The sequence below is a fragment of the Urocampus carinirostris genome, chromosome 15 (genome assembly GCF_059441175.1).
Source record: "Urocampus carinirostris isolate Australia breed hairy pipefish chromosome 15, RoL_Ucar_1.0, whole genome shotgun sequence".
NCBI classification, from domain to species: domain Eukaryota; kingdom Metazoa; phylum Chordata; class Actinopteri; order Syngnathiformes; family Syngnathidae; genus Urocampus; species Urocampus carinirostris.
This window is the reverse complement of record NC_142363.1, coordinates 12,803,716-12,819,355: the sequence shown is the minus strand read 5'-3', so window position 1 is coordinate 12,819,355 and position 15,640 is coordinate 12,803,716. Positions and strand designations below refer to the sequence as shown.

Genomic DNA, 15,640 nt, shown 5'->3' with positions numbered 1-15,640 from the left:
GGAAGTAACTGGGGAATTGTATTCAAAAGAAGTACCCTGGTTTCCATATATGAATCCAGGAATAGGTGCTATAATGTATGCTACCTATCATTACCCAAACAATAAAATAAAAACATAATGCATGTTCTTCCTGTACATGATTCTTATTTTTTCTTTTTTGTATTTACACCTCATTATGTACTTATTGGTCACTAGAGAATAATAATAGTAATGCATCAGATGTGTATTTTGTTTTTCTGCATTGTGACACTTAAATACATTTCCTAATTGATACATAATTTATTCACTTACTCTTTAGTGAGAATAAACCACATAAAGCTGGGGTCACTAACCTTTCTTAACCTGAGCTACTTTTTTACATATTAGTGTGAAGGGAAGTTTAAAAAATACAATCTGGAGACCGGAATTACAATAATTTTCAATTATGGGTAAATGAATATCGCATATATTAACGATTGTTCCATTTCCCTGTTCAAACAGAGCGTTTTGACCACCACTGCCCTTGGGTGGGGAACTGCGTTGGAAGGAGGAATTACCGCTTCTTCTACATGTTTATCCTTTCACTGTCCTTCCTCACCATATTCATCTTTGCCTTTGTCATCACGCACATCATTTTACGTAGTGAGTAAAACACACGAAAGTACTCATGGACAAATAAATAATGTATAGTATACATAGGTACATGCTTAAAGAGTAAATCTACATGTCAATTTCAGTGTATTTGTGTGTACATGCAAGCCATCCTTTGACACCGCATGTCTTAATTATTTATTATGCAATTTTGAACAAAATACATTTACTCTTAGTTTAATGTCGCCATTTTCTTTCTTTTTGTACAGGCTCCCATCGAGGTGGGTTCCTCACTGCTCTTAAAGATAGCCCAGCCAGATATCCTTTTGCTGAAAATGGAGGTTTTCCTTTCTAAAGAATTTTTTTTTAGATTTCACTATATTTTATGCCAAGATAAACTAAATGTTTATGTGTTTAAGGCTCAGCTGACAAAAAGCAGTGTGTGGCGTCGGCCGTTTCTTGGTCCTCTATCTCACGGGTTCCCAACAATTGGGCCGCGGACCAGTAAACAGGCCGTGGGTCATTTGGTATCAGGCTGTACAGAAAGAAACAAGTTCAAGTATTTTTTGCCTACGGTTGTTTTAATGACTCCCCTACAATCGCAGAGTCCCCCTCAGAGACTGAACTGGTGCATTTCAATTGAAGTTTCCTCGGGCAGGCGTACTTGCCTGTTGGGCTGTGCAGCTGTCACGTTAGAAGCAAAGATTCCTGCCCTTGGAAGATGTATAAAGGGGTGAATCAAAGCAAATTTCTGTGTGTGTATAGACAGTCACCATAGAAATTAGTTAACTGCATCTCTTTATGTCACGTTACAATGATAATGCTAGACACGTCAATAAAAGAGTACACAAACGGGGGGAGGTCTTTTAGAAAAGGAGCAAAGATCGATCGTTGCAGTTCGAGGATGCATTGAATCCCCACATTGAGAACACGACAAGTAGAGCACGGAGACCACACAACACCAACACATTTTTACGAGATTTATTTGGTGTGTTTGTATTTTTGATTACTTGGCACGCGGCGCGACTTGACATGTTGCATTCAATGTTGCGATAGCGACTAGAGTGTGTTGCACTGCCCTGGCGTAGAGTTGCCTATGTCATGTGATATTGATGCGTGTTACAAGGATGCATAAATACTGCACATGATTACACAGTGGATTTACTCTTGTTACTATTGGGCCGGGCCATAAAATGTTTTGAAACCAGTGCATGGTACATGAAAGGTTGGGGAAGACTGCTCTAGATTGCAAGGATATTGTCCAAAATATTTCTATGCCACCCCAAAACAGTATGTGTATAGGAAGAGAGCATAGAAGATATTTCAGTTTTTTTCTGTGCCTACGTGTATTGGAATAGTACAATCTGTATTTGGTTAAATGTATGTCGACTTTTCACCCTTAAATGATGACCTAGATATTTCCTTGGATTTATTTTAAATTGTGTTTTTTCCTTTTATTTTTGTATTTAGTAGCCTTGCGCTCCCCTTTTCTGTCATCCTCTCAAAGGCTCTGTGCCCAAACAGTTTGTCTGACTGAGAAATGAGTGGCAAATTGAGCTGAGGTAGGCCTGTTAATAAGTGCTTGAATAGGATGTGTGCTAGAGTTTATACTGTGTAATCGTCAGTCTTTTTTTCTTTTAAAAGAGGACAAAGAGGTAAGAAAGACATTGTCAAGTAAGATTAACCAGTGTTTTCAAAATATCATGTGTTTCATTTTGTGTACGGAACAAAAGATGCCTGCAGGGTTTTTTTTTTGTCTCCCCGAGCACTATGATAAAACTCTCTAAGTGGTATTTTAAGTCAATAGCAATTCATGAATGTATTCACTATGCTTGTAATTGAAAATTGAAACACGTAAAATGAACAGTGTTTTGTACTCCTTCTAAAGGGAGTTTATAACAAAGATGCATTGGCAAGAGGACAACAGTCCCCAGGCTCTGGGTTAATATGTCAGCTATCTATTGGCATTAATGTCACTGTGTGTCCATTCTCCACCATCCATTCTCTGTTTCTTTATTTGCGTTGATTGTTCACCTCTTGGATACAGAAAGAGTTCCTCTTCCTTGACTGTGCTGAATCACTGTGTTGGAGGTGGTGGTGTGTTTCTTCTCTGTGTGGTCTATCGTTGGTCTTTCAGGCTTCCATACGTATCTTATCAGTTCCAACCAGACTACCAACGAAGATGTAAGTGATCTCAATTTCACATTACAGTCATCCCTCACTATAACACGGTTTACTTTTCTCTGTTATGTTACTTGAAGGATTTGCATTGTGTTCTGCACTCTGATTGGCTAAACAGTCCGTCCTCTCGATATTATTTGACGGTACATTAGTTATTTATAAATAAGTTAATAAATAAACATTTATACAGTACTTTTATTCGTTGAACAAAGAGTCGATAAAAGGGGTTTCTTATTTGGCTTCAGTGTATAACAGAATATTTAATTTTATAATAATTGTAAAAAAAAATGTATAAAGGTTTGTACTTAACGGAATTTGCCTATCACAGGTTCTTTTTGGAGCGTAACCCCTGTGAAAAATGAGGGATTACTGTACTCATATTTACAATATATAGGACTGTTCAAAAAACTTGAATATTCTGATAAAGTCCTTTTTCTGTAGTACGATTAAAAAAACAAATGTGACATACATTCTTGGTTTATTGCGAATCGACTGAAACATCGCAAGTATTTCATTGTTTTAATATTTCGAAAAGTCAAATATCCCATTTCAAAAGTATAGGAATAACATAAAAAGAATACTAGTAGGCTGTAAGCTATAATCGGCAAGATTAAAATGATAAAAGGCTCGCAATATTTCAGTTGATATGTAATGAATCCAGAAGGTATGACATTTTATTTTGATTGCATTACAGAAAATAAATAGTTTCATCACAGTATTCCAATTGTCCGAGACGGTCCTTTATAAACAGATGTATTAATTTGCCAAGTCCTGCAACTGATGCTTTGCTTGATATGCTTCTTAGTGGATTTTCTGGGGGTGTCTAATATATTTGCAGTCTTGTGTCCCCAATAATTGATCAAAATGAAATTACACTTTGCTTCTGGCTAATAGTATAGCCAACCAAACCATATTTATAATAAATAACAATACTGTCTACATATCTGTCTAAGTTTGTGCCAGGCAAGACATAAACTGTCTGAAAAGTCTAGACACTCTGCACATGTGGTATTTGAGGCAGCTCAAGCTGTGACTGATGTCTCCTGCAGATAAAAGGTTCGTGGTCTTCTAAAAGAGGCAAAGACAACTATAATCCTTACAGCCATGGCAATATTGTCACCAACTGCTGTGCAGCGCTGTGTGGACCTCTGCCACCGAGGTATGATGTCTCACTGAGCATTTATCACCACTGCCTGATTATTATCTACAGTTTGTACCAGTATAAAAATGTCACTCTCAGGGCAGCAGATGTTCAGTTTTGTATAGCTGCCAAAATGGAAGATCTTTCAGCTTTCAGCTGTCAATCTTTTTGCTTCGTGTAGCCAGCAAGACTGGAAGAGCTGAATTGATTAGACGTGTATCCTCGATAAATCTCTGCTCAAAGTCTGTAGGATTGATTCAACTTAGCCCCATGCTCTCCATTTGGTTTTAAAAGAGAATGATGGTGACACAATCAACTGCCACAGCTATATTCTTGCTCCCAAGTATTTTTTCAATGTCACGACCATGCCCTTCCACAGCATACATCATTAAAGATAAGAATAATGCAGTTAACCACCTGCAGTGAAATATGACACTTGCTTTCCATATGATCACCTCAGCTGAATAATTGAAACGTCAATTAGAACATTAAAATTGATAAAAAATAAACTCTGACTTGAATAAAGTGTTTTTCATGCATGCATAATCATCTTGTGGGCAAAAAAACAGCTAAGTTACCCAGAATCTTGGTAAAATTCTGTGAATCGGCCATATTTTAGTAGACACTCAAAATAAGGAGAGAAAACATCAATGGATTTTGAACTTGCAAAGATAAATAGGGAGAGGAGCCTACAAAAAAAAGACTTTCATTCCCGATTTATTACATTTTCAAGGTAACAAGAAACCAGCCTTAAGAGATGTGCAAATCAAAGAACAGCAACAAGATTGGGCAATAGCAATGAAGTCAAAATAAGGAACCAGCATCCTACGAAACCACCTCTGCATTTGGCCAATATTGATAACAGAATAAACTTATCAGCCATCGCTTGTCTGCAGTCAGTGGTGACTGGCACAGAACAAATGTTGTGGTGCAGGTGGCCCCCTTTTGCTGCAAGCTCCTGTCTGGCCATAACTGTTAATCCTACCCGCATGGAAGGAATGTTTAAACCAGTGTCTCAGACTATGCAAATATTACTTCCTTTCATAACCCAAAATATACCTCCACGGGGAAGAACAGTCCGATATTTTTTCTGTGGAGGACTTGACCTGTTCTCAATGTTAATGTTCCCCTTTGTTGATTGCAGGAGATGGCCACAATTACTGTTACACTTCTCATAATGTTTCAATTTTGTAATGGTTAAGAAAAAATTAATTTACTAGAAGTTTTATATATTTATCTTGAATATTCACACCTCTTCAATACAATTAAGATTTCACTGTTAAATGAATGTGAATCACATTGAGGACTGTGTTAGGTGGAAAATGCTATAGTAACTCGTTCAATGCCAGACATTTCTCTCAAATGGGAAGTGACGCTGCCAGGCAATTCTTGCCATTTTGACTCATTTTTGAATGCCTACAGGAAATTTAGCTCTGTAGCCATATAGGCATAAGGCACACGGAAAGAAAGCTGAAGCCCTCATCTTTCATTAAAAAAGTAGCTTCTAACTTTAACCATTGTGTGATAAACAAGAGTTGAATTTTTTTTTTTTTTTTAATATTCGTTTCCAAGAAAACGTCTGAGACAGACATTTTTTTTGTTTTTGTTTTGTGAAAGGATGCATTTCTAGCACAACTTGCATTTCGGTTCTTCTTCGGGTTTTTTTTTTATATATTTGTGCTAACCTCAAATATCTAAACAATGATTTCCATGAACACAATGGCACTTTGCTTGCAAAAAAAAAACATTTTATTATAAAAACACTGAACCTGTGCATGAAAAATCATTAAACTTTGCAAGAATCTTTATTACCTTTACCGATAATATCGGGGGCATCACATTATTCAGGTTGTCATGGCGATCGCGGCCATGCTTGAAACTTCCTCTGTCCATGTCCTGACGATGACGAAGGGACTTTGGCATTTTTCTTAGAAAGAAAATAACTATTGAAGCGTTAAACTGTCTGTACCTATCCATATCTTCACTTTTTACACTGCACATACACGGCATGTGGGCTGCCGACACACTGCCATACTGTGTCATATGGTAGATACAGGAAGCAAAACATGGCACTGAGTGTGTTGACGAAGATCTGATCATAGCCATACCTGCCATCTAGTGGTGATTTATTATACTAAAATAATTCCCAGAGGCTTTATACTCACGGAAGAGCTGGGCCAAAGCCTTTAGAATATATTTATTTATTTATTTTCAAACGAAAAAGGGTGTTTTTTACATTTTTGCACACAGGGACAATAATTCTGAAAACTTGTGTATACATTATGACACTGAATGAGTTTAAATCATTTGCTACTAAGCTCTATTCTTCCAGACAATATAAATCTTTAGTAAACCAGGAAGCCTGCGTTTCAGATAAAAATCTTGAAAGGCCATCTAAGTGTTATCAGCACAAAGTCCAGCAACTGAGGTGATTTGGACTAATAGTGTATGGTGGTTATCTTGCACGGTTGTGAAAACACCATTAATGTTGGAAGTTACCCGACAATCACTGTTTTCAATTCTTGAACTCTAAATATTATATTTCTAGTTATTCTCCGGAGTGATTTAACTTCATTTCAATGTGGGTTTGTAAAATCAAGACTAATTGGAAGCAAATGTATTGACATTTCATTCTGTATTCATGTGTACCGAAATGATAATAAAGTATCAAGTTCACGAGCAGTCCCGGAGACTACCACTAGACACGGCTCGAGACTGCTCATTGCTTGTGAGCCATCACCGACATCAACTCGGACTATTTTGCGCATGCGCCTCCCGCCATCAGGCACCTGTATTCCGCAGGCAGTTCGTTTTAATCGCAACTCTTTATTCGCATTTTATAGCATCTCCTTTTGGTGACCTTAGCCATGACTTCCAGACAGAAACAGTAAGGTGAAGCAAGAAATAATGGTAAAACACTAGCGCAGTGTTGGTGTGAGTAATTAAGCCAAGGAAGTTGGGGTCTACAAAGAAGTGGGATGAAGTTGCTGCTTTTGTTAAAAAAAATAAAAAATATCCCCCAAAAAAGTGACAACTGTTCATGCGACACTTTTGCCTTAGGCATTTTCGTATTATTTTGAAGGGAGGCAGGGACAAATCTTCTTGGCGCCTTTTGAATTTTATTATTTTATCATCCTTTTATTTACTTTATTTCTGTATTTTGTATATTTAAATACGTTTTGATTTTTTTTTTAATGATGAGGAAAATGTGTTTTATAGCTATTTAGGGATCCTATTGCGAGGTTGGGAACAGGCCAATTAGTTTATAATAATTTCATATTGGAAAAATTTGCCTGCACGGCAGCTGGGTGGTTAGCGCGCAGCCCCACATTGCAAAGGTCCAGGTTAAATTCATGCTACCGCAGCCTCCCCGTGCAGAGTTTGCATGTTCTTCCCGTGCCTGAGTGGGTTTCCTCTTGGCACTCCGGTTTGCTCTCGTGTTCCCCCCCAAAAAAACATGCATGTCAGGTTAAATGGCAAGTCGAAATTGTCCCTAGATGTGAATGAGCGAGTGAGTTGTCTGTCTCTGTGTGCCCTGCTACTGGCTGGCAACCAGTTCAGGGTGTCCCCTGCCCACTGCCTGAAGATAGCCTGGATGCGCTCCAGCACCCCTGCGACCCTAATGAGAATAAGCAGCGCAGAAAATGGGTGGGTGGATAAGTTCGCTCATTACACATGCAATTAGAGCTACGAGCACGATCCTGGAACAAATTAAGGTCTTTGTTATAGCTACCACTGTATCTGAACTTGAAATCGAATCTGAAATAATTCCTTGTCCTTTCCCCCTTTAGTCTCATTGATCGACGTGGCTTCATCCAATTGGATACGCTACAGCTGGCCCCGCCCACCAACGGCATCCCTGTTTACGGTTCTACACATTCTCAACAGAGCCATATGGTAAGATATACATCTGCTGTTTTGGTCACATTTCCAAAAGAAAACAAGGGAAATATGTAAATGCATATTGAGTTTTATGCTGGCACTTCTTTCAATGCATTCTGTCCCGTGCTTCAAACATAAATTGTATTTCTTGACTGACAATTGATTCCTTGCAAAAAGAGGCAGAGTTTAATCAACCTTAACATGCAGGCAAAAGTGAATGTCTGGGCTGGAAACTAGAACAATTTAAGACTTCTACATAGACTAACACTTTATGCGATGTATACTGCAACATGCTTGCATGTGTTAATTGAAATTACAGGTTCTTCTGATGCGTGTCTGATGAAACTGAATTTGTTAGTCACCACTGCCATTACTCACGCACTCATTCAGTTATAATTGATGTGACCACTTTTTACAAGTCATAGCAGTTTTCAGATGTGATGAGCATGTGTCAAAAGTACTGAAGTGTGAAATTGCCACTTGTGGGTGTTTGGAGCTTCTTCTTTTTTTTAAGTTTTTGACAACAAAGACCTTTTACTGTGTCTGGGCTGTTTCTGCAGCCACAAAGAATTCTGATAAGAGGTTGTCATGGAAACAGCTTTTGGTACCTCCATAATATGTGATACATAAGAAACGTTTCCCAATATTTCACTCGTTTTTTTAAATTATCCTTGTAAGGATAATCAGTGTGGACGATGGATGGATTTTTATTTTAAGAAATCAACACAATGCAGAACTAAATGTATAGAAAATATATATAATATAATATTATTAAGCTGGTTGGAAATGTTTTTGATGACAAACAATTTTCATATAGTTTGTATAGTCCCGCTGCTAAAAGTGCAAGTAAGCAAAATGTTAAGCAATTGTGTGTGAACTTTAAACAATGGAATTTCTTCAAGGCACAGATTGAACAAATGACCATGTGTTCTGGGTTTTTGTTTATGGTTATAACGGTCTCATTTTTCGATTGCAATCTATTTCATACCAGAGACTGCAACCTTTATTGTGGCATCTTAGTCATCAACGTTAGTGCCACAGCCAAATTGAAATTAGGATTCTAAATAATGCACTTTTATACATTGCAATAATGGACTATATTCAATAATAAACAATCATGTTTAGAGTTCTAGTTACAGAGGGAAACCATTCTCAAATGATCAAATTGATAAATTAGTACTGGATATCAACAAACGGAATAGGTGCTTTTTGAGGTAAACATCTGCAATCTCGTTTTTTAGGTCAATGATACTGAAACAAACAGGTGAGAGAGCACACTGTCCTTTTTTCTGCTTTCTTATTGCCATGCTGGTTATTGGGGTATTTCATGCTTGTTATTTTGGTACTTTCACTTACAAGATCTCCAACGATGCCTTTTTGGTATAATCTTTTGGTTTTATTAGGTTATCGCTTATAAAAAATAACTAAGGCACTTTAGATATGCAGATGTCAAATCCCATATCTTATAAGAGATCTATGTTGTGACTTCTAAACATTTTCGCAATAAATTATATGTATTTATTTTTTTAGAATTTTGTACAATAGTGATGCTTTTTCCTTAAGAAGAAAAAAAATTATTTTGGCGGATACGTTATAATAAGCAACTTTGGCGAAAATGGTTTCCTTTAATCCTCAAGGAACGATAACAAAAGAATGAGGGGTTTGGGGTTTTTAAGGGTTATTGATCTATCTTCGTTATTCATTATCCATTATCCGTTATCGGTCAGTTCATAATACGCTACAAAGCCTAGGAGCCGGGACACTTACTCTCAGCCAAAAGGCCAAGCTAAGGTCCTAGCCCTAAAGCCTTGCTGCGATCATTGCGAATGCACCGTTCCCGGAGGTACTGCTATACCGGGCCGATGCGTGGAGTGGACAAAGCAAGCTCATATTCCATCTCCGAAATGCAAAAATCAAAGATAGTGACTTCATAGAAAGTACACAAGGCCAAGCTAAGGATCTAGCATCAAAGCCTTGCAAAAGGCCAAGATGCTGGAATGAACCACCTTCATGATCATGGTATCTCCCCTGCCAGGTAAAAGTTGGTCCAGTACTGCGACAACCACCAATACAACAACAAAAAAACACTTACAGGTCTTTATTACTATCTGGCACTAATCTCCAAAGTATGGTTTCCCTGGCACTGTTGTCTCATTCGCAGCCCTCATTTGCATTTTTTTTCCTCCAGTAGTAAATACGTGCTCGTCTTTGTAATCGCCATCTTGAATGGTCACAAAATCCTGAAAACACGCAACGTAAACAACTTGTAGCAGAACTGAAAATGACGCAGCCAAAGGCACAACAAAGTACATGACAAAATAAATCCCGACATATTTTAATGACTACATGAATGACAAATCCATAAATAAATGATTGCATTTATGTCACATATTAAGGTACCATGTGATTTGTTCATCTGTTCATTTATTTATATGGCATATATTAGTAGTTATTTAATTTTTTATACATATGAGGCAATTGGTCCTCCATACTGTACATATGACACTTTTAACTTTACGTAAAATTGCATCGCCAGTTTACTGGAATTCTCCTGATTTACAATCCCACTCTGTATCAATATGAGATTTTCATCCCTTTATCTCTGATGCTTCAGATGCTTCACTTTAATGGGTGTAAATCTATAGTCTACAACTCATTTGGTTTTCTTTGTGGGCACAGCATTCTAATGAGGAAACTAAAATCTTATCCTTCCCATTTTCTTCCTCTTTTCCAATCATCTCTTCCTCTACACCATCACTTCCTGTTTCCCCCCTCAATTTTGGTGGTCCACTTTCAGTGTGACCAAGACCAGTGCATTCAGAGCACTAAATTCGTTTTGCAGGCCGCTACCACTCCTCTCCTCCAGCAGCAGAGCAGCGAGCCCGTCATCATGACGGGCCCCCCGGAAAACGGAGGATCCGTCCCCAGCCGGACCCCACTCGGTCCAGGTGGCCCTTGCACTTCGCTCCCCCTCGGGCAACCAACTCCTCCAACCTCCACGGCCAGCCTTGGCTGCCAGGAAACTGCCGACATGCTGCCCGCCCACCCGCAAGGCCACATGCACAACCACGGTTGCCCACTACAGGACCAGGTGGCACACCACCACTTTCTCACACCTGAGGACCTCCCTTCACCCCCAGGTATGCTTCCCTGCAACAGCCCCTTAGGTCACAGCCACACTGCACAGGCTGGCTTTTATAATCCGGCCAGCCAGGACTCTCTGCACGAGGATTCTGTCAGAGGACTGGTCAAGCTAAGTTCTGTTTGACAAGCAGACTGACAGCCCCAAAAGGGTGCAACTTTCTGACAAGGGAGTAAAGGTAAGATTGGGCCTAAAAAAAAAATCCAGCCTGACCCAGGACCGTGGGTATTGAAGCCGGACACAGCCCAACCAGCGCCAAGCTCTTAAGCCCAACTTCGACCTAAATTCCGAGCCAGGTCCGGCCTGAATTGTCAATCATTACGTTCGGGTTGTGCTGGGCTTTTCTCTTTTTTTTCTTGAAATGATCCTTCTTTGAATCTTTATCTCCCTGCCTCTATCTCCCTGTAAGTGCCACTCTACTGCTGTTTTGGTTTATGACTTAAATTTCAACCTGTCAAAATGACAGAAAGCCTTAAAATTTTCCAGTCCATTCAGAAAAAAACGATGTAAAACTGTCAGCTAATGTAACGTCTGCTGACACAGAAATATAAAAGATGTAAACGTTTGTACAGTCTTGTTGTTTTACTCACGATGCCACAACACCGATTTGCAAAATGCATTCTGATAAACAGTCACTACACTTCTTTACCTGTGCGTCTATAACCTCTCGGTTTAATAATGTAAAAAGGTCTAATGCCTTGTTGCATGTCTTTTGTACTACTGGTGGTACTGTTCGGGTTCGATTCTTTTTGCAAACGTTTTGAAATTTAGGTTAGCGATGTTTAGCTATTTGACCGATCATTGCACGATCATTGTTCAAAGACTCTATTACGGTATAACCATGTACGAACGCATACCTATAATTACTATATGCGTTTCCAATCGTATCTGCTGTAATCAGCGGTACATAAGACACTGGGTTATTAGGTGTGATTTTTAGGCATGCCCTTTTGAATGTAAAATTCGGTACATATTTTGTATTTCTGTATCTGCAAAGGTTACATGAACTGACAATTGTGCATCTTTGAAAGGAAAATTTTAAGGCCTCCTTGCCCCTTTTTCGGACCACAGCAGAGTTACGTCCTTAAGAATCTAGCGCAGAACTTTAGGAGAGAGGCAGAGAGACAAAGAACAATGAGTGGTGGGTAATACACAGAAACTAGGAGTTCTTTAAATTTACATTGTAAGAGTTAAGTACAGTACATGTTGTGATTTTCTTTTTTTTCGTTTGGTATCTACACATTGTTTTTTGTATACATTTTTATAATTCTTTTTTTAGAAAGTCATCAAAAGAGAAGCCTGGCCTGACCTGAACGTAACCATTGCCATTTTAGACCCAACTGTGGCCGAAAGTCTGGTCGGGTTGGGCTTGGACTCGGGCTTAAGGTTTTATCTCTACTAGGGAGCACTCACCTTGGTTTCAGGTTACACTAATTACAAAGATGGATGTAAAATGCTGATAAGGGACCAGAATCCAACATCCTGCCAAAACCTTTCTGCTGTGTCAACACACTTTGCCCGTTCCCTTTGAACTCAATGGAAAACCTCTCCATCAACGTGAGCAAGGGTTTCTCTTGCAAAGTTTATGTGTATGTTGGTCGCAGACATTTTTAGCAAAAAAAAAAATAGAAAAAAGAATGACTTTTTGACAGATCTTGATATTTCTGGTCAAAAAACACAATTTCTGCCAACTTTATTTTGTTTTATAACCCTGCCAGTCATAAGCTTGGTTTAAACTTGACACATCCCAAATTTGGTCCCCCACAGAAAATTGCTGCACGAGGTTTAGAGGTTAATTTTCTGCTTTTCAATTCTTTCATTTTGATAAATCTAAGAGGAAATTATTTTTTTACCTCAATTTATTTTTAGCGTGTTTTATTTTTACTGTTTATTTTATCTGTTTTTCTCTAACTTCTGTACTTACATCAATTGTGGTGACGTGTGAATTTATGTTGGGGGCCATATCAAGTATAGTAATTTCTGGACTATAAGGCGGACCCTCAAAATACTCCTTCTTGGGATATTTGTTCATATACAAGGCGCACTGGAGCATAAGGCTCATGAAATCAAAAAAAAAGAAACGTCAGAAAATCCACCCAAAAAAATTACAACAGATATTCGGAAATCTTTGTTTACAACTGAAATAACTTGATTAATTCATAAATGGTTACAAAAGTAGAAGCATTTCACTGAATTTCTGGTCTATAATGCACAGTGGAGGAGTTTTTAATTTCCTCCAAATTGTTTTTTTTTTACGTGCACTTCATAGTCCAGAAAATACGATATTTAAACAAATGGTTTAAGTATTGAGTACAAAATGGCTGGGGTGTCCAAACGTTTTCTCTTATGGCCATATTGCACAGAAAAAGCAAATGATGCAAGGGCTAATAAAAATAGTTTGATGTTAATTTATAACAGAAACCATGTTATCATCAAAATATTTTTCCTTTTTGTTGTAAAATTTCTTAGTATGGTTAAAACTAAATAATCAGGCTTTGGCATGGTCAGAAAAAGGTAAAAACATAAAGAGTCACTGTTACGCTTATAGACACTCAAAATAAGGAGAGACGATATCAATTGATTTTGAACCTGATAGGAGAACTGGAGAGGAACCAAACCGCACATAAGAATTTCCAACCTGTTCTAAAAGCCCTCTCCTGAGCTCTTACTTCTTATTACATCTCTTCGGTAACCCCAAAAAAAAGTGTTGTATTTAAAGAGCAGCAACATGAAAACAAAACAACGAACAACAGCAATCAATAAGTCAAAATAACAAACTGGCATCCTATGCTATCTCATTTGCAGGTGTCCAATATAAATAAAGAATGATTAACTCAACACTATATTATTATGTCATAATTATTTTTACATTATTACATCGAACAAAAGGGAGATATAATAGTCAAAATAACAAACTGGCAACCTATGCATTCTCTTTTACAATATTAAGAACACAAAAACTTATCAGCCGTACAAACAGATATTGATGTCACGTTTTAGGCCTCAACATACAACAATGTGGGCCGCAAACGATTCCCAGGCCTCGGCTTTTACACCTTTGCTGAATGTCAGGCAACAACTGCTCAGAGTATAAATGCTGTGAAGGTCATGTTCATTTCGTCTCGAATATGTTTTTCATCATGGAACATGTGTCAAGCGCAAACCAAGCTTTCCATATTTTTTGCCTTTTGCTGATTGGACAGTATTTTTTTTCTGCCTTTTTGTCCTCGTGTAAATTCAGCAATTGCAAACGGTTGATGTCACTCTCTTGCATATCATTTTACTTTTTTATCTCGGGGGAGGGAACGACAGTTGTATTGTAACAAGGTTATTAAAAAATATATTTCCTGTGGATACAAATAAATCACCTAATTTTTATCATGGGGAAATTCTTTGTTGGCGTTCCTAACCGATTTTGTGGCGATAATGGAATTTGTGATTAAATCTCATGGAGAGCATTCTCTTTCTAGTTAATACTCTGAAAACATTAGAAAATGTTGTGGTTTTTCATTGTCAAAAAAAACTAATTGCTTTGGTTTAAAGCTCCAGTTTTTTAAGCAGAACGAGACATCTTTAGCTTGCAACGACACCTTGTGGCTGGACGAGCGATGTGCAGTTTAACGAGCCATCTGAGGGGGAAAAATGCTTGATTTCGTATTTTATTATTTCTTTGAATGAGTTCCAGGCCTATTTTAATTCCAAAATAAAATATGCTCAGGTACTTTAGTCAATTAAACTAAATGTACAATTGTCCAACTATTCTCTGCAAGGCAGCGTTGAGCTACCCTTCGCGCATGCGTGATCGGAATGGAAGTAATGGAAATGACGTCGTTGGGTAGATTTTAAATCGTTATTTCAAGTTTGACATTTACAGAGTTGCCTGATGTTATATATTAATATTTTTAAAGATTGTTTTCAGATTTTGTTAATTTTTTTTTAAAATCCAAATGTATCGCCTCCAAAAAATGGTAATTAATTCCTAACATTATTTGGAATATCCAATATTTGTAACGATCAACAGATTTGGTGCTTAAATTCAATAGGAATTATGATGAACAACTAAAATTTAAAAGGGCACTTTAATATTGATTCCTCTAGATCGGGGGTCAGCAAACTGACTTTAGAGCTGCATGTGGCTCTGCAGCGCCACGCTACTGGCTAACCTGGAGCTTTTTCAGAAAAGCTAGGAAATAGAAAAAGACGGGGAAAGGAAATATATAGTTGTTTTTCTGTAAAAGAACAAACACAGACACTAACGGTATTTCTGTTTTGGTTGGGTGGACCAAAACACACACACACAAGCTGACTGACTAGAGCTTATTTGGGGCAAAGGGAAATAAAAGGTGATCTGCACGTGGGAAGTAAAATCAAGTAACTGAAAACACTCACAGGTACCCAAATTTATGACGTACAAAAGAGATTGACGACAGGTATACTCCGGCATATAAGGGCCAAAAATGATCCGAAATTTTTGTACTGTTGGCAAAGTCCTTTGATAATGGCTTCCAGGTAAGAGTCAAGTGCGGGTGATAATGAACATGGGGGGTGCTCAGGTTTGTCTGCCTGTTGGTGCCCTCTGGAAGACTGGTATGCTGGATCATCAGATTTCTTAATGTCTTCCAATGCTTTACAAATATTTACAATACACATTAAATTGCTCATCTTTATGTATGAATCCCCTTTTCTTTTCATTGAAAAATATATTTAAATCGGAGAAAGAAATT

At 37.9% G+C, this 15,640-nt stretch overlaps 1 protein-coding gene and 1 pseudogene across 2 annotated transcripts in view; one reads left to right on the top strand and one right to left on the bottom strand.

The window, feature by feature from the left end:
* zdhhc14 (zDHHC palmitoyltransferase 14) overlaps positions 1 to 14,305 on the top strand; it is a 37,246-nt gene extending 22,941 nt beyond the window's left edge. Inside the window, exons 5-10 of one of the 2 annotated variants that reach the window (XM_088353994.1) lie at positions 481 to 621; positions 840 to 888; positions 2,652 to 2,754; positions 3,801 to 3,910; positions 7,684 to 7,789; positions 10,617 to 14,305. In XM_088353994.1, the coding sequence (XP_088210120.1) occupies positions 481 to 621; positions 840 to 888; positions 2,652 to 2,754; positions 3,801 to 3,910; positions 7,684 to 7,789; positions 10,617 to 11,042 (935 nt within the window). In that variant the 3' untranslated portion in view covers positions 11,043 to 14,305. Of the gene's footprint in view, positions 1 to 480; positions 622 to 839; positions 889 to 2,651; positions 2,755 to 3,800; positions 3,911 to 7,683; positions 7,790 to 10,571 lie in introns of both variants that reach the window. The other variant, XM_088353993.1, reaches the window with a different exon arrangement.
* Positions 9,596 to 9,770, bottom strand: LOC148351593 (U2 spliceosomal RNA; annotated as a pseudogene).
* Positions 14,306 to 15,640: the final 1,335 nt, after the last annotated feature.